The sequence below is a fragment of the Emys orbicularis genome, chromosome 1 (genome assembly GCF_028017835.1).
Source record: "Emys orbicularis isolate rEmyOrb1 chromosome 1, rEmyOrb1.hap1, whole genome shotgun sequence".
In the NCBI taxonomy this organism is placed as follows: Eukaryota; Metazoa; Chordata; order Testudines; family Emydidae; genus Emys; species Emys orbicularis.
The window spans coordinates 201,122,597-201,141,745 of record NC_088683.1 but is presented as its reverse complement, the minus strand read 5'-3'; the positions used below and the strand labels follow the sequence as shown (position 1 = coordinate 201,141,745).

Genomic DNA, 19,149 nt, shown 5'->3' with positions numbered 1-19,149 from the left:
TGTGATCTCAAAATGGACATTTTTAATTAAAATTGTTGCAAGTATATTTTCACTTCTGAAAAAATTGCATTTATCTTTGACTACTTTATGAGCATGACTTTTAACATTCCAAACTTCTGAACAACTTCACACAGACAATTTAGTCATCTCTTTTCCAGGCTGAACAATCCCAGTCCCTTTACTTTCTCCTCATATAGAAGCTGTTCCTTATTCCCAATGATTTTTGTTGCCCTTCTCTGTATTTGTTCCAATTCTAATATATCATTTTTGAGATGGGGTGACCAGAACTACACACAGTATACAAGGGGTGGGTGTGCCCTGGATTTATAGAGTGGCATTATGATGTTTTCTGTCTTATTATCTATCCCTTTCCTAATGGTTCCTAACGTTCTGTTTTCTTCTTTGACTGCCACTGCATGTTCTTGGCTAATACTATTAACTAAGTTCCAATGAGCAAAATTTAATTTTGCCTTGGTTAAACTTCTGAACTCCATTAGAACAGTAGAGTTGTCCAAATGTAACTGAGATAACAATTTGGTTTGCAGACTCTTTTTATTCTTTAGTGGTGATGTGTGGGCAGGAAAGAACACAGGATGACTTTCAGAGTTTAGGATGAATTTTCAGGCTGGTACATTTGGGAAAAAAAGGCCATTGTTTTACTTGTAAAGAGAGCAAATTTGCTCAGAAGGCATTGAGACGAAAACATGGAATTCCCCCTCAATGCCACTTATACAAAGTCACTTTTCAGAGCAGATTGGCAATTTAAGAAGACAAATAAGCTATGTATAGAATTAAGCTGCAAATAAACAGTCTATGGTAGGGGATCTCAAACTTCAGTATGGGTCACATCTTAATAGAGTGCATCTCTTGGACTCATACTCTCACATTTGCAATCCTACAGGCTTCCTCCCCATCTTTTTGTGATCACATAACATGTGGCAACTACAGCAACTGTTTACATGCAAAAATAATATTAGGAAATCAGTTAACGTACTTTAGCTGGATTTTTTAAATGTAATTTAACAGCTGAAAACAAGGAGAGTAGGCACCATGTGACCACTATAGTGGTCCCTGGGCCACTATTTGCGAACATCAGTTCTAAAACTAGTGAACTTGTCAACATATGTTTTGTTTTGTTTTTTTCCTGCCGTGGTTGATGAGCTTACTAACACCTTAAACTGTGGAAGAAGATTGCAATACTTACATTGCTTTAATGATTTTAAAGTAGAAGGTAGAATGTAAATCTGCTTCTGGTTTTGGCAATTAAAAAACAAAAATTCAGTTGTAATAATTTAGAGTCTTGGTTTATATTTTATTAGAATGGTTTGGATTAGTATATAATAAAGTGTCTCATTTTAGTAGAAAAAGTGATAATGATAAAGATACTGAACAAATGGAGTTAATAACTTTCTTAACATTGGTGGCATGTTTGGCTTATACTAATCTAACACCCTGTTTGTTGCTTGGTATATTTATACTTTTTCCTCTCTCTTTCCTGATATCAGAGCCACTTGAAAGCCTCTGAACATGCTATTGATATCAAAATGGTGAACTTTGACTATCATCAAATGGTTAAAGGCGGAAAGGCAGAAAAACTACACAGCGTGCTTAAACCTCAAGTCCAAAAATTCTTAGAATGTGGATTTTTTTATTTCGATGGAAAGGAAGTTCAAAGGTTTGACTATATGACTTCTGTAACTTTCCTACAATCAGAATACGATCGTAATTTAATTTTTCACTCTTTTAGCCACAAATATAGAAGAAAAATATTTCTGGTTGTTTGTGTGAAGACAGACTGTTTTCATTTATCTAGGATGGTGACCTGAGACTGGAATATGAACCAGTTACTTTGTGTTTATATATAAATGTATGCCATGTTTTCTTGTTCCTGAATAGTCTCAAAAAGTCTAGGGTGATACTAAGTTCATACTGGTATTCGATTAAAGTCTGTGTTTTGAACTCACCATTTTGGCTTATTTAATGCAATCTTCCTTGTACCTTATTAGGATAAGGAAGTAACTTTTGACAGGGAAAGCAGAACCAGTTTTCCCTGTTGCTGGTACTAACACTGTCTAAATTATCTTTGGTGATGGAGCATAGCTGTTTGATATTCAGTCTAAGTGCTGTCAGCCAATGGGACTAATTCCCCTAAATTATTTCTGAGCCTGGGTTTCCCATGTGGTTGTAGAGGGCTGTCCACAAAAATGAACTTTTTTTTTTTACTGAAAAATAAAATATCCTAAAATCTACTCCACCACACGATCACATTTTAATATCTTATTAGCCTTAAAGCCATATCAGTTTGAGAGTTTCTTTTTTAAAAAACTATAATTTTTGCCATTGAGAGAACTAGAATTAGAAGTCTGTCTTAATTGTGATGTGTGGGTAAAAATGATTTTATTAGGTTGTCCTCTTGGAAAAACAAACAGCCCTGGTTTTTTTTTTCTTTCTCTCTTTCTGTCCTGACAAATTAGATTTGCTAATACCCTCTTTATTTTGACCAGTGCAATCTTTTTTGTTTACTACAGTAGAAGTAAATATGTATTGTCACAATAAGTGTCCATTCTAGCATAATTAGGAGATGGAAAACAAAATAAAACCCAATTTAGAGATGTTTGTTCTTGGAGGATTATAGGTGTTCAATTGGCTCCTAAGTTTTTTCCAGTTTTACCAAAATATTGTTTCAGTTTTAACTTTCATTAAAGATAAACACAATTGATAACACAAATTATTTTTTTAAATAACTATTAAGAAGCTGACAAATATAGAAGGTAAGGGAGTACAACTGAGATAAGACACGTTAAGTTATAACTTGCAGTAGGTATACAAATTTTTTTAAAGTTTTGCTATAACTTTTTAAAATCTATTCATCCTATTTGTTTTATCTCTTTTCAATAGGTAAATTGTTAATCTAGTACAGACAATAAGTCACTTCATTTTTCTTTATTCTTTTATTGTGTCAACCACATTTCTATAGTTGTTTTTTCCCAAAGCTAGTGTTGAAATAATGTACTGGATGCGGTTTTATTACATTTACTGTTTACTACAGTCTTACTTTAATTTCAGCAAATCAGGGCACTTTCCTAATGCTTTGTTTTCTAACTTTTGTTTTCTTTTATAAATAGTTTATTTTAACTAGAAGTGAGTACCCCTGAAATACTTAGAAAATGCATGTTGTATTTCCTGGGTTGTCTAGAAAGAGAGTTCATTCCAGCATTACACTTCAGAAAACAAGGACCGCACCAAAAAATTGAAGGAAGACTTTGTTTTATTTGCTGGAGATAAATTGCTCTTGTGTAAAGAGATGCCAGTCTTGTTGCTATTGGTGGATCTATAGCTGCCAACATTATAAATGTATTTTTATAACAATAACATTGCAATTACAGTGCCTTGATTTACTAGTCTCTTGGTGTCCTTTGTTGATGTTCTTTGTCTTACTGAGTTATTTCAGTGGTTCTCTTTATTTTGTTGTATTTGGCACAGATATCAAAGTGGTACTATCAGGACAAACTGCTTGGACTGTCTGGATAGAACAAACAGTGTGCAGGCTTTCTTTGGCTTAGAGGTAGGAAAATAATGTAGATTCTTGATGTAGAACTTGCAACCACTGATTGATTCTGATGCTTCTGTAATACTTGAATGACAAAATTACCATAATTGTTAATAGGGAAGATTAATTACAATATGCTCAAGTTATGAGTTAGAATCTGATTTGTAGCATGGCCCTGTAGTTCAGTGGGCTAACATATCTTGGTAGCTCACAATTCTTAGTGCAAAAATTGTGGTATACCAGTTTTAAGGAAAGTATATTTTGAACCACTGCCACTGATGTATTTTCCTTTCTTTGTATGTCCATCTGTTTTTCCTTTCAGTTTCAGGCTTGCAATTCCAAAGGAGGAGTAGCGTAACAGTCCCGCACAAAAGCACTTTACCCATAGCACTTGCTGTGAGTTCAACTAAGATTCCTCAAATTGAACTTACAGTAAGCACTGTGGATAAAGGTCTTTGGTGCACATGCTACTGTCCTAAATGGTTACCAGTACTGCTGTCTAGGAAACATGATTAGTCCATGAGTTTTGGATTACATAGAGAATGTTACAGTTGGGCCCCCAGCTATGCCCCAAATCTGTGGCTGTCAATTCACTCTAGAATTCAGTCTTTTCTGTAAAATTGTGCTCCAGGATATCAGCTTTAATATTTAAAAAAAAAAATGTTTCTAGTACTCAAGGTTATAAAGCAAAGCTTGAAAAGATGAACTGAATGTAAACTGAAGCAGTGATATCTGTGAGCCTGAAACAATATCTTTGAGAGATTTGGTGTGCTCCACTCATCTTAATAAATTATTAATTCTGAAACCTAAACATGAAAACCTGCAGCATATTTAAAAATAAAAGTGAGTGGACACTGAAACTAAATTAATATAAAAATAAACAAGACTACTTTACTTAAGATATTTATTTTTCTTCTAATTCAATAAAACCCTCCAATTTTAACATTTATATGAAAATTCTGCAGAATTTTCAATCAAAAGCTGTAGAATCCAGTGACTTTGAAGCAAAATTTAAATCAAATTGTCTGCCAAATACATAGAGCTTTGATTATAGTAGTTTGTCTGTACAATGATGTTGTAGTAAAATAGTCCACTGAATTGAAACTTTATCTGATTTTTTTTTTTTTTTTTTTCTTCACTGTTAACCTGTCTCATCCATAGGTAAATGGTGGATTTAACCAAAGCTTGAAAGATCTAAGGTTTTTGTAGTGTTTCAGCTGCCTGTACTGCAGGGAATTATTATAATTTTCATCTTTTAGAACTCAGAGAAATAAAGGGAAAAACAGGCCAGCTAGGGTCTGTTGTTAATATATATTAATCTTGGTTGGTTTTGGAATTCTTCCTCTTTCTGTATGACTTAATTCACTGTGTGTACTGTAAAAAATGTTTTGATTAAGTATTCGTTCATCCATATATCTATCCCATATTGATCTTGTCATGGAAAAGATACCGAGATTGTAACCTTAAAGAAGATCCTTTTGATCCTAAATCTGTGTCCATCATAGTTTTGAGCTTGACAGTTCATGGTAGACTGATACTCAGGTTCTGAAGTAGTCCAGTTGGGTGAGTTAGGATGACCTGTATTGAATAATTTCTCATGTTTTATGTGCATTTCAGTTGTCTGTTTTGTAGCAAACAGACACCTGACACTCACTTGAATCAAAATATATAGCAATTTTATATTTACAGGTCTACATTTTGTTCTCTTATACCAGTGTAAATCTGGAGTAAAGTCACTAATTTCATTACAGCAGGAATGTCCAACTCATTCCGTGGTGAGGGCCACATTACCATTTCAGTTAAAATTCATGAGCTGGGAATATAAAGCTCACCAGCAAGAGGCAATTTTTTCAGTAGTTTCCAACTGCTGAATGAGCCCCTTTAATTGTATTTAAATGAAATACATACACTATTTTTTTTTTTAAGTAGGAAGCCTGTTTTTTCCTCTTCCAATTAGTTTATCTCTAGTTCCTTGCGTTTCTATAGCCACATTGTAGTTTTTTTTCCTTCGTTTTCTCCAACCCCTGCCCCACTTTGGACATTTCTCTTCTCCCTTCATCCTAACCATACCACTTTAGGATTCTTCCCCAAATCTCTTTTTCTCCTTGCATCCTTCATAGCATTGCCAACCCTAGGTGTTCAAAAATCACAAGTAAGGCCCAAAAATTATGAAACTTCCAAAAAAAAAAAATCTTATTTGCCTTCTGGTTTTTGAACATTTAATGTTTGTTTTCAAGCTTAGATCCATAACCATAAGGGCTAGAATCATTTAAAAAAAAGGAAGGGAAAGAAAGAAAGAAAGAAAGAAAGAAATTCCCATGTGATTGTATGACTCCAGAAACTGGGACTTTTATAAAAATACCAGATCTCATGAGACTCATGATAAAATTGCAAGAGTTGGCACAATTCTGTCCCTTTGAAGATTCTTCCTCTCCCTTCTCCTGGGGATTTGTCCTACCCCATTTTTTGCTCTCCCTGCTTCTTTGGGAATTTTTCTCTACTCTCTTTTCTCAACCTCCTTCCCCCCACACCCTTTTGTTATCTCCAGGAGTTCTTTCTCCCCCACAATTTGGAAAATTTCCCCCCTCCTCCTTTTTGGAATGGGCAATGAGTAAGGAGAGAGAACATAAAAGGAGCTGCTTCCCCAAGCCTGGGATTGGGTAACAGCAGCTGGGTACAAGAGGAAGTAGATATCCAGCTGAGTCTGTTGCAGTAGGGTTCAGTGACTACATCCGGGACTGGAGAGCAAGGGAAATCTCTGTTCCCCTGAGCCTTTTATGTGTGGCATTGTGGAGGTGGCAGTGGTGACTATAAAAATTGCTGCTAGGGCCAAGTCAGGCAGATCTCCTCCCACTTTATCTCCAGCTTCTTCCAAGACCTTTTCAGCTACACCTGGCAGATAGATGCCTGTGAGAAGGCTGTCTGGAAGAAAAGATCCTAGGAGCTAGATCTGCCTGTGTGCCATATATGTCTCATACCTCCAGTTTTAAACTAATGCAACTGTAACTTATAAAGCTTACTTGATAAATTAACATCCTGCCTACAGTGACTATAAGAATAGTGATTTGAAAATTGTTTCTTGACTCTATTAGTAGAATTTTGAGGGAAGATAAAGTGAAGCACAAAAGACATTGCTGCCTTACTCATTTGAGTATCACAGAGCTCTACATCCATTGCATTCTGTTGGGAAAGGTCAGTGATACTCTGAGACTTAGCTGAGGCTGTGATAGGAAGAATGTAGAGTAAACTCTATTTGGATACTAATGAAGAATTAAAGACGTGGAAATAAAAAATAAGGTTATGATATTAAAAAAAGTCAAACCAAAAATAGCTAATTTGATATAGGTGGTCTTTCAATGTTTTAATGTTATGTTTAATGTTATGCTGCTGTGAAAGAGTTTAACGTGATATAGTGTCATTTTCTCCAGAACACAGAGTTAAAGTAAATGCTTTTTTTTTTTTTTTAAGGGAGAATTTGACAATATATATTTTAGTGTATTCACTTCATGAGCCTTCTCTTGAACTGTTGCAGATGCTAACAAAGCAACTGGAGGTTTTAGGTTTAGCTGAGAAGCCTCAGTTGGTTACTCGCTTCCAGGAAGTTTTCCGGTCCATGTGGTCATTAAATGGTGATTCTGTCAGTAAAATATATGCAGGAACTGGAGCTCTTGAAGGAAAGGCTAAGGTAAAAGCACTTTTTAATAATAAACATTTAGCAGTATTTGAAGTGAGTGTTTCATTTTACCATGTTGTGAGGGTTTTCCTTTATCAAATGTACTTTTGTAAAAAAATAATGGTGTAATCAAAAAAAGATAAAATTGAATTAAAATAAAAAAGAAGTCCTAATTAACAAACAGTGTTTCGGTAACATCTTTTCCCAGTTTGAATTTTCCCCCTATTCCTGGTTAGTACCCTCTTTAGAGCCTGGAGAGGCTCAGAGAAGACCCACTGGTCAATTCACATTGCAGCATCAGAAGATATAGGTTCAATCCACACTAGTTTCTTTGCATAGTTTGTTTCCTCTCTGGGCCGTTTCCTTCAATTGCATTAATTTCATCTAACATATCAACTTTCAGTTGAACATATTGTGAAAGAAAGTAATAATTCTTGTGTTTACTCTGGTTGGTCTTGTCTTATATCTTCTATTTACCATGTTAATTTGGCTAGATCAGGGGTCTCAAACACGTGGCCGCTTGCGGAGTTATTTGCTGCCGTCTGCCAAGCTCCCTGCCCCCCTCGCCTCCTGGAGTTATTTCCTGCGGCCGCCAAGGTCCCCTCCCCCACCGCCCCCTTTGGCCCCCAGCGCGCCACATCCCCGCTCCTCTGCCTACCTCCAGGCGCTTCCTGCCACCAAACTGCTGTTTGGCGGCACTTAGCGCTTTCCAGGAGGGAGGGGGAGGAGCGGGGAGCCACGTGCTCAGGGGAGGAGGCGGGGCAGGGGCGAGGATTTGGGGAAGAGGTTGGAATAGGGGCAGGGAGGGGGCGGAGTTGGGGTGGGGACTTTGGGGAAGGGGTTGGAATGGGGGCAGGGCGGGGGGGGGTGTTTATATCTTTATATGAAAAGGTGTCAGTGATGCGGCCCTCGGGCCAATGTGCTAGTCCTCATGTGGCCCTCGTGGTGATTTGAGTTTGAGATCCCTGGGCTAGATCATAGTTCATGTTCCTTCAGCTGTACCTTTCTAGTTTTCTGGTTACTGGGAGGAAAAAACCAACCAAACAACTCCTTTTCTAGTTTCCTGTGTCTTGTAATATGCAATCCTGTGCTGTTTCCCAGCGTATTGTTCATTTTATTTCTTCAGCCTATTTTGTCCCAGTTAATACACAAGTTGTTCAAATCACCTAATGCTATCTTTTTCTTTTCACAAATGTTTTTTTTCTTTCTTTTTCTTATCCGGTGATATAATTTTTATGGTGCAACATTTGCTATATATCCCTCTCTTAATCCCTCCAATGTATCCTTTTTCACTCTCATGCAGTTCTTCATGTACAAGAATACTCTTCTTTGCAGTCTCTCAGATCTCCATTTCCATCTTCATTGTGTCATTAATATTTAGACCTTATTTAACTATTTTGTTTTTCCACCATACTTCAGTTAATCCATAATGTCAGAAATCCTGTGCACATGTAGCTGTCAATGGCAATAGGCTCCATAAAAATTAGTTAACTGATGGATCAGATTCTGCCTTTAGATTGGTACATGCAAGTCCCATTGATTTGGGAATTGTTTGTGTTCCTCTGAGGGTAGAATTTGGCCCATTATTTTTCATTCTATTTTCTGTGCTAGCAGTGTGATCCAGACCCTGGAAACTTAAGGGTTTCTCCCTGTTTCCTGACTTTTTTTTTCTCCTTCGGCCTTATATGTTTGTTTGTTCAATTAAATTAATGCTTCCCTGTCATGCTTCTGATTATTTAGCATTTCATTCACTTTGCTGGTTTCTATTTAGGCACACTATATCTTGTTCCTGTTTGCAAGTTATAAATATTCCTTGTACAACTATTAACCTTCTTTGCTAGTTCAAAAGTACTCTTTGGTCAGGTACAGCTCATTCTACCTGGAAAAGGTCCATCTGTTCTAAAAGAAACAGTAATACTCACAAAGCCCTGCAATATATGACATTATTTTTGGTAACACATCTAGATCCCGCATGAACTATCATCTGCTTCAGGGGCATATTGTTAATATACCTAAAAATATTGCTGGTAGGTTTCTATCCTAATTTCTCAAAGCTTGTTTGTAATCTGTATAGTTGTCATCTATATGTAATTTTGATTCTTCAAGGTCCAAGAGTGCTTAAAAGTTTTTTAAAAAATCACATTTAAGATATGAAAAGATTCTACCTTTAAATTGAAATGTATAAATATACAGTATATTTATATATAGAAGAATCTAGCTTTAAGGACTATTATATTCATTTACATCTAACACCTTAACTACTCTTTCTTTTGCTTTCTCTGGGTTCCTTTCAATTAATTGCCTGAAATGTGAATGGTGAGTGTTTTTTAGATCATGTCCTACATTGTGTACATTGTCTGATAGAAAGGAAACAGCCTCTTATTAAAAAAAAATTACGGTAAAATAGTGAAGAAACTTTACCACAAGAACACTTCATCCATAAATTTTTAAAAACTATGATTCTGGTTAACTTCCTTCTAACCTTGACAACAGAATAGCTTCTTTTGCTATTTTGTATTATGCTCAACAGACCTAAATAGTGGGATGATTTTGAGCTTTCTTAAAGCTTTGTTTTTAACTATTGTATGCACTGAAAGTGTCCTTTACAAACAATTCAAGCCATAAATTTACAATTCTGTAGAGAAGATAATCCCATGCAACATCCATGAAGGAATATAGTCTACATGCAGTACTGACTGTGCGTATACCACTGAATGAAATATCAGGCATTCATGATGTGATTATATCATCCTCTCATGTCAGCTGACTCGGGCTTGGGCTGTTTAATTGTGATGTAGATGTTCAGGCTCCAGCCTTAGCCCAAATGTGTCTGCTGCAATTAAACAGCCCCATAATTAAACATAGATATTTCATAATATTAATTATGAATGCATATATTCGTGTGTGTGTGTATGTGTGTATATATATATATATATATATATAAAATAATGTTTTGGTTTCATGTGCTTGTTCATCTCCCACTATTTGGGAAAAGCCCAAAATTCCATAGCATGGTCTAAACATTGCACTGTGTGAATTTTTTTTTTAAGACCAAGAACTTAGGTAAAACTAATGTTCTTCTCTCCTCTTTTACTGGAATAATTTGATTTTTAAATGTACCTTGACATCTCAGAATTGTCTTGTGACTTTTGCGGAAGGAAAAAATGACATATTACAGTAAACCCAGAAGTTGGAGTTATTTTAGCATTTAAAGTAAATCAACTCACTGATTGTAAAAATTAGAAATTGAAATTTCAAAATATGTGAATGAGTGTTGCCAGTGTTTTATATTTCCAATGTAAAATATTTTATAATCTTCCTCCCTAACAGGCTGGAAAGCTGAAGGATGGTGCTCGTTCTGTGACCAGAACAATTCAAAATAACTTTTTTGATAGCTCCAAGCAGGAGGCCATTGATGTTTTGTTATTGGGGAATACCCTAAATAGTGATTTAGCAGATAAAGCCCGGGCTCTCTTAACCACCAGCAGTTTACGTGGTATGTGTATTTCAGGATTTTACTCTATCTGATAACTCTTGTTGCTAATAAAATTACGCAGATTCTGTCTCTAAGCATTATTTAAAAGTATAAATGTCATATAATCTGCTTATTTAAAAATATAGATTCTTATGCTTTGCTAATATTGCCAGGCTACCCTGCAGTGATGGTTTCTGTGCTATTTATATGGTGTGGCTAGTTGTAGAGGTGGGATGGTACAAGGGATAAATATTTGTAAACTACATTTTTAGAAAATAACTAGCTTTGTCAGACAAGTACTGTACTTTTAATAAACAGCTTATAGATGTAATTATTTATCTCAAACTTTGTTTTATAGCAATTAGAAACCCAAGTAATTACATATCTAATTTGAGAAACCAAAATTCCTGGTTTAGTAAAACTTTCTACCTTATTTTTCCCAGTTGGGAGCTGGATGTCTTCATCTGACATGTCATATTCATAGTGAAGGGAATTCCCAGTATGAAAATATATTCCCAATAAATTTTGTTAAGGGTTTGGAAAAATCTCTTTTTACAGTCAAGTTTTATTTCAGAATACTAGTGTTTATCGCAATGTCAGTTTTCTAAGGCATTTCATTGAACAATTAAAGTAGTGCAGAGATTAGGGGAAAATTAAAGTTATAACTCTGGATGGTTTATTTACTGCTTGAAGCCCTGAAAGTCTTCACCCCTCGGCCCCCTCTTTTTTGCCCTGGTTGACACACAACAAGACTCCGTATCATTGCAATCTTCCGTGCATCTGAGGAGTGTTAGTAGATGAGTCTCCTAGAGCAATTCAGTGTCACTCTGAAACTGACTGAATGTTGTTCTGGATTGACTCTGCTCATTTCTTTTCAATCCCGCTGCTGAATGCAAGCTGTCTGTTCAGTGCACATAGATGCTGGTAGCCCAAGGAACAAGAGAGTCCCTGTTCATCAAATGTGGATTTTTTTGCATGATCATGCGGCCTATTAACAATAGGGTTACCTGGCCATCGTGGAAAATCATTTTAAATTAAAGGGTTCACCAGGAATAGGAACATTAATTAATGACCATCGTAGAGCTTTTTAAAGATCTAGATGGGAGTGTCAGGATTTTATAGCACACATAAAGATATGCTTGAACTGATAAAGCCAAAAAAAATTGTTACAAAAGTTATATTTCAGAGCATATTCTCATAGCACTACAGTTTTTAAAGCATAATTGTTTACTAATTTCTTCTTGTTTTCTTCTTGCTGCATCCATAGTTTCAGAGCAGTCATTGCAATCAGGTATAGTATAGTAAATTTAAGCCAGAAACATCTGAGTAATTATTGTTCTTCCCTAGCTTTCTCTTGGGTTCCTGCTTAAGAATTCACTCATTCTCTGTTTGTGTAATTTAAGCAAGAGACCAAATCTGTTTTGCCTTCAGATTTTTTGGACTCTGCACTTATGTACCTACCACAAAGTTGGGGATGGTTGTGTAATATGAGGAAAGCTGATGGGGAAAGGGGAAATAAAACATATTTAATTTGTTTGGGAGTGTGATGACAAATTTAATGGATATTTTTCAGAGACTGTTTCTTTCAAGTCGCAAAGGAATTTTTTTGTTTTTAGTCAAAACCAATATTTCAGCTAGGATAAGGAGTAATATACAATAGCAATATCTTTAGAACAGTCACAGTTTTAAGTACGGTAACTTAGGCTAACTTGCTTTTAGAGAATATCTCTTCTTACTGGTTTTGTGTTCTTGCACACAATTAACGAAGTTCAGAATGTGTCATAGGTAAAGATCTAATTGGTTACCCAGTCTCTCCACTATGTCAGGCACAACTTTGTTATACATTACACTAAAGCTTAGAACCCTACTGTTTAACAATAATATATTGTACTTAGATATATGATGTCTTTTATCTGAAGGATAAAACACAAAACATTTTACAAACATTAAGCCTCACAACTCCCTTCAGTATTATTCTTGTTTTACTGATGGGAAATCTGAGGCACAAGAGACATTCAGCATGTCCATACAGACACTTAGCGTACAGCAAGCTGGGAGGTAAACATAGAGCACACTAGCCTGCTGTGAATCCTGTTGCCATGTGGACCTTGCTATCATGCACTAAAAGTTCCCTAGTGCAATTTGACTTATTGATGAAGCAACTATAAGTCAAAGCACCCTATGGAACTTTTAGTGTATAGTATTAGGGTTCACATGGCAAGTAATGCGCAGCAGGCTAGTACAATGTAACTTCATACCCTAGCTGGCTTTACACTGAGTCTCTGTGTGGATGAGCCCTAAGTGACTTGCATAGTTTTACACAGTGAATCATTTGCAGAATATAAGAGAGAGGCAGAAAATATATTTATGGGAACTGAAGGTTCCAATGGGTCTTGTAACTCTGCCCAGCCTCAAGAACCTGACCCCGGAGGTGGAAGTGTACGTACAGTCATCTTGTTCATTAACTACCTAAATGCAGTCGTCATATTAGTATGTTGTACAAGACATGTTGTTGACTGGTACGATTATCATATAAAGTGCTTGGTTATTTCTACCACAGTAATGTTTCTGCATGGAAGAAATATTGTGAATTCACTTGGGTGTGCTACTCCTGAATATATAAACAGGTGATGTCTGTACTTCAGTAAAACACCCGTGGCTGGCCCGTGTCAGCTGACCCTGGCTCATGAGGCTTGGGCTATAAAATTGTAGTGTAAACATTCAGGCTTGGGCTGGAGCCTGGGCTCTGGGACACTATAAGGTGAATCATAGAATATCAGGGTTGGAAGGGACCTCAGGAGGTCATCTAGTCCAACCCCCTGCTCAAAGTAGGACCAATTCCCAACTAAATCATCCCAGCCAGGTGGTAGGGTTCCAGACTCTGGGCTCCAGCCCAAGCCCAATTGTCCACTCTGCAATTTTATAGCCCTGCAGCCCGAACCCCGTGAGCCCAAGTCACCTGACACTGGCCAGCTATGGGTATTTTATTGCAGTGTAGACATACCCTTAATGTTTAGTAGCAGTCAGTATTCTCCAGTGCTTGATACACAGACAACGGCCTACTACTGTTCCAAAGCTAATCCAGCTGCTCCTAATATATGGAGATATACCTATCTCATAGAACTGGAAGGGACCCCGAAAGGTCATCGAGTCCAGCCCACTGCCTTCACTAGCAGGACCAAGTCCTGATTTTGCCCCAGATCCCTAAGTGGCCCCTCAAGGATTGAATTCACAACCCTGGGTTTAGCAGGCCAATGCTCAAACCACTGAGCTATCCCTCCCCCACTCCTGTAGCTCATTTGCACGGATAATGCATGGTAGGGGTCATTACAGTTGCACATGACTTTTTTCCCCTCTTTTTAAGAACTCAAATTAAATTTTAAAAATCCACATTAAAAGAATGTTAAGGTTGCAAAATGAAGCACTCAACATTTAGGAAATGCAAGAATTAATGGATAGTAATGCAAAATGCTACTATATGTAAAGTACAGAATAAAGACCTGGTGCTGCAGCCGTTATATTGTCAAAACTCCCACTGACTTGGCCTGAGAGAGAACGACATAATCAAGCCTATGTCTTATCATTTAAATCACCAAAATACCTTGATTCATGGTTATGATGGTTTGCCTGTAAATTAACAGATCAGAATTTTTAAAAAATGTCCTTGTGGATTATGAAAGTAAGACACTTTTGCAACATTCTGAGGAGAAGGAAGAGGGAACGCACAATAGTATATTTGATTGGGTAGGTGCAGGGAATAAAAAGGTTGGATTCTTTCTTTAATTTTTTTTAAATCCTTAGATTGTAGTTGTTTTGAATGATTTGCTAGTACACCTCTACCCTGATATAACGTGACCCGATATAACACGAATTCGGATATAACGCGGTAAAGCAGCGCTCTGGGGGGACGGGGCTGCACACTCCGGCGGATCAAACCAAGTTCGATATAACGTGGTTTCACTTATAACACAGTAAGATTTTTTGGCTCCCGAGGACAGCGTTATATCGAGGTAGAGGTATATACTCATTTTTATCTGAAAGCCACTTTCTACTGTTGTGCAAGCAATATAAATATAATAAAGTTGTGCCATTCTTAATCTGTTGTATATATTATGAGACAATTTAGACCACTTCTTTAAAACAAATTACTCACCCGCAGAGATGTCAAACTTTTGTTGGACATTTATTTTGTACAACAATTTCTGGGCCTTAATCTTACAGGGCTTGATCCAACACCAGTTGAAGTCAGTGGCTTCAGTGGAGTATCCAGCTCCACATGCCCTTAGTCCCTGGGTGAGGAGAGATTGTAGACATAACCAGTGGAAGAGTCCATAGTATTGTTCAGCAGTGACCCTTTGGCCACCTGGGGGGCATTGATAGGTAGAGCTGGGCAAAAATTTTTTATCAGACTCGTAAAAAATGTAGATTGGGTGATACCAAAACATTTTGAAGGCTCACGTTGGTTTTGTCAAATTGTTTTGGTTGGGGGGGTGAGGGGAATTTCAAAAAATCCTTTTAATTTTATTTTAACTAATTAAAAAGTCATTTTGAACCAAAAAACTGAAACATTTTATTTACAAAAAGTAAACACACAACATTTTTACTTTGGGTACTTTTTTAAAGTCAGTTTTAAAATGGTTTTTCAATTTTGTCCAAGTGAAAGTTTAGTTTGACCCAAAATTATTTTTTTATTTTTCGTAATTGCCAGCAAACCAAAAACATTTGTTATTCACATAGACCTCTTGACAGATTCTGCAAGGCATCCTATTGAACACTTTGCCTAGAGGATGGTGGTTGTTGCCTGAGGCTTTAAAATAATGAGGATTACAGGGATAGGATTTTTGGAAGGAACCCTAAAGAGAACTTAATCAAGCATGTATTGCTCTGTAGATTAAATTATTTAAACAGTACTTAAATGTTAAAAGCTTTTTGCTGGTAACTTATAGTTAAGCATGTAAATAGACTACAATTGGAGCTTTAAACATGTAGGTTCCTTCCCCCCCCCCCCCCCCCCCGGACTTCCTATTAGCTTTGGGAGGTTTCTTATTAGTGCTCATTGCAGCCACTTAACTTTTTATTTAGTATGTCTAAATGAGACCACTAAAATTCTCTTACTCCCCTTTTAAAATACCAAGTATACCTTAAATATTTTAAAAAAATAAATAAGTAAAAAAAAATAGTCTAAAATGTCTCCAGAACATACACTGCAGCTAAATTACTTTTTCTTTTCTGAGATATAATTTGAAAGGTAGCTACTGGGTTTGTGGAGTGATGGAATAAAATACATTTTTATTGAACGGAGAAAAAAATGGAAGGAGATAATGTTGATAGGGAGCTATGAAAGAAAATGGGTTCATTACATTTTTGGGGAATGAGAGGCACAATCTCACATTTTTTATTTGTTTTCCTTTTCATATATTTCAATTTAGGACAACAGTCGTGTGGTTTAGAAATCTTTCTGGTTTAAAACATTGTTGATTTTATGCCTGTATTAAGCATGCTGCTAGCAATCTCCTGAAAAATTAAACCCCAGTCCTGTAAGAAGATATGCCAAAAGGGCCTCCTTGCAAAATCAAGGGCTAAGTGATCAAATATTTAATTTTGTGACACTTTTAAAAAGCTATGTGGTATCAGAGCACTGTTATTTTTTTAATCTAAAATAGCCACTGTAAATAAGGATGCAAATTTGAGTTGAATAGATGAGAGAGAACTGTGGTACTTTTCCAAAATATGGCCACTTGTTACCACTTGCAGTAGGTTGTGCAGATGTTCAGAATATGACCGTGCATACATTGATGGGTTCCTTTGGTTCGTCTCATCCTCTTTGGGGTTTGGATACTCTCATTGGGTCTGCTAAGCTTCTTGGGCCTGGTTTTCCTTCAGAGAGTCTCGGATGCTTTGCTTGGCTTCCCTTCAGTGGGATTTGGATACTTCTCTGGCATCTGTTGGGCTCCTTGACTTGGCTTTCCCTTGATGGAGTATGGATGTTCCACTAGTCTCTGTTTGGCTCCCCCTAGGTGAGCTCAGATACCTAAGGCTCCATTCCTCCCTCTGGTTTGTTGGCCCCCACAGCCCAGGTTGGGGAAGGAAATCCGTGGTATTCTCCCAAGTACCACCCATTTGTGGTACCCAGAGGAGATGTCAGTTAAGTACATTGGGCACATCTTGCATAATGGTGATCATCCCTCTCCTTTCTTAATGTTTTAATCAGCAGTGAAATAGTTAAACTCGATAAACTATATTGGTTTACACTCCGTTGACATTTTGAAGATTTCCTTCCAAACTATAAGGGCTAGACATTTACTGAGGGTTTTTTTTTTTCTCTCCCAATTTGAAAGCTGAGATTCTGGAACAAAGATGGTAGCTTAAAAAGAAAACAAGTACTAGCTCGCCAAACTGCCATGAGCTGACCTAGTCCGATCTCTGAATAAATATATTGTGATCAGTTGCCCACTGTTTCTCAATGGAGTACAAGGCTAAGGGAAAAATACAATCAGGCTGTTTGCTTTTTGTAATTTTGATAGCACACATGCACCAGGATGATGGTGTTACAAATATGTAAAATAACTATCATTTGGTAAAGCATAATGCACATAAGACTTGCTGTTAATCTATTGCATTTTTTTCTCACTGTGGTTAAAGGAAAACTGCAATGTTAATATGAAAGTATTTGGATCTTTAATCTAATTAGGGAGAGGTATTGTTCACTCTAAAAGTGTATCTTCATATATAATACAATTAATCTAACAGGAAGCTGTCACATTACTGATATATGTAAGAAACGTAGTCCCCCAATACCATGGTATCAGAGCATCTCACTGTCACGCTGTCAGGAGTGGCTCACGACCATAAGTGCCAACCTCAGGGAGACTGTCAAAAAATAGAGCAGACAACCCAAACTGGCTCTTCTGTTCTATAATTAGATTTCCCCCAATCCAGTAACAAGTGTGAACTCCTAAACAGTCTTACCAAGGAGTCACAGACAGTCCCCATGGGCATTCGAGTATATCTTGCCACCCAGGACTATGTTATAGATGGTCACTTTACACCAAAAATCACAGTAGTGTTATAGTTACTCCCAGTCCCAAAGGACCGGTCACTTACCCCAGGTTGTTTGTTCTCAGATCTCTTCCCAAAGACAATGTCTATAGCCAGTCCTGTTATAAATTAAGTAAAGGTTTATTAACTAGGAAAAGAAATAAGTTATTTACAAGGTTAAAACAGGAAACATACACACAAATAAGTTATTATCTTTTAAAATCTAAGACTATGAGCTTCTGTAGTAATCAGCTCCATATGTCCTTTACGGCTGACCCATGCCAAGCACTATGGGGGGGTCTCTTGATTATGTTTAGGAATCTTTGCCCCTCAGAGTCCAGACAGCGTGAAGATCCTAGTTTCTCCAAGTCCTAGGCTAGTGCCCTTACCCATTGGTGAATCTTTCCTCGTCTGATACAGAGTTGGACTTTGGGAATTCATCTCCCATTTCACACACATACACAGTCAGATTTGTACATTTCTATTACTGTGTATGATTAATTTAGAAATGTCTAACCAAAATAAACAATTCTATTAAAATGATAGGTAAGATAAACTATTTGTATAGATTTATTTATTTATTTAAACTCTCCACATTTAATCAGTGATACAAATTAAGTGATACAAATTAACAAACCTGAATGTCGTCTTTTGTGAGCATTTAAACAGGAACTTAATTTCGTTTATTAATCAACATAATCAGAGAGGACTTCATGTTGGGATGAATCATTAAAAAATGTTGATTTCCACTGAGACAAATCATTCAGATTAGAGACAGTGCAACAGTGATAATTTTCTAAACAGTTTTAGAAATATCTATCTTAATATATTTTCTTTCTTAGAAAAGTTAAGAATTTAACTCTAAAACATTATAAATTACTCCAGTTCTGCTTTGTCGGCATCCTGCCCAGACAAGTAACATTCTTATTTTCCATTGTGAAGTACATCACTCTTTTTCAATACACTGCAGTTTGCTTTCAAAGCTGATAATTTTCTGCATGCATGTGCATGGATTAGTTGCATTTTGTTTAAGAAGAGAAATGTGTCTTCTAGGATCTTGTTCTGTTGAATTTTGTGAAAGTCTTCTTATGCTGGCTAATGCATTTTTTAAACCTTTTTTACAGCATCTGTAAAAACACTAAAGGGTATGTGTGAAAATTTTTATAAGTATTCAAAGCCCAAAAAAATTCGAGTATGTGTTGGAACATGGAATGTCAATGGTGGGAAGCAATTTCGAAGCATTGCATTTAAAAATCAAACACTCACTGACTGGCTTCTAGATGCACCAAAGTTAGCTGGTATCCATGAATTCCAAGGTAGGATATATATTCTCTTGATTTGCTTGAAACCTTTTGATCATTAGAAATAAAAATTGGGATACAAGGTCTTAGTTATAAAGATAATTGTGAAGAA

At 36.5% G+C, this 19,149-nt stretch overlaps 1 protein-coding gene across 1 annotated transcript in view; it reads left to right on the top strand.

Moving 5' to 3' along the window:
* Positions 1 to 19,149, top strand: part of SYNJ1 (synaptojanin 1) — a 107,676-nt gene that overhangs the window by 41,140 nt on the left and 47,387 nt on the right. The window contains exons 9-14 of the mRNA XM_065423535.1: positions 1,506 to 1,675; positions 3,484 to 3,565; positions 7,083 to 7,235; positions 10,563 to 10,719; positions 11,966 to 11,989; positions 18,861 to 19,052. Coding sequence (XP_065279607.1) covers positions 1,506 to 1,675; positions 3,484 to 3,565; positions 7,083 to 7,235; positions 10,563 to 10,719; positions 11,966 to 11,989; positions 18,861 to 19,052 — 778 coding nt within the window. The remainder of the gene's footprint in view (positions 1 to 1,505; positions 1,676 to 3,483; positions 3,566 to 7,082; positions 7,236 to 10,562; positions 10,720 to 11,965; positions 11,990 to 18,860; positions 19,053 to 19,149) is intronic.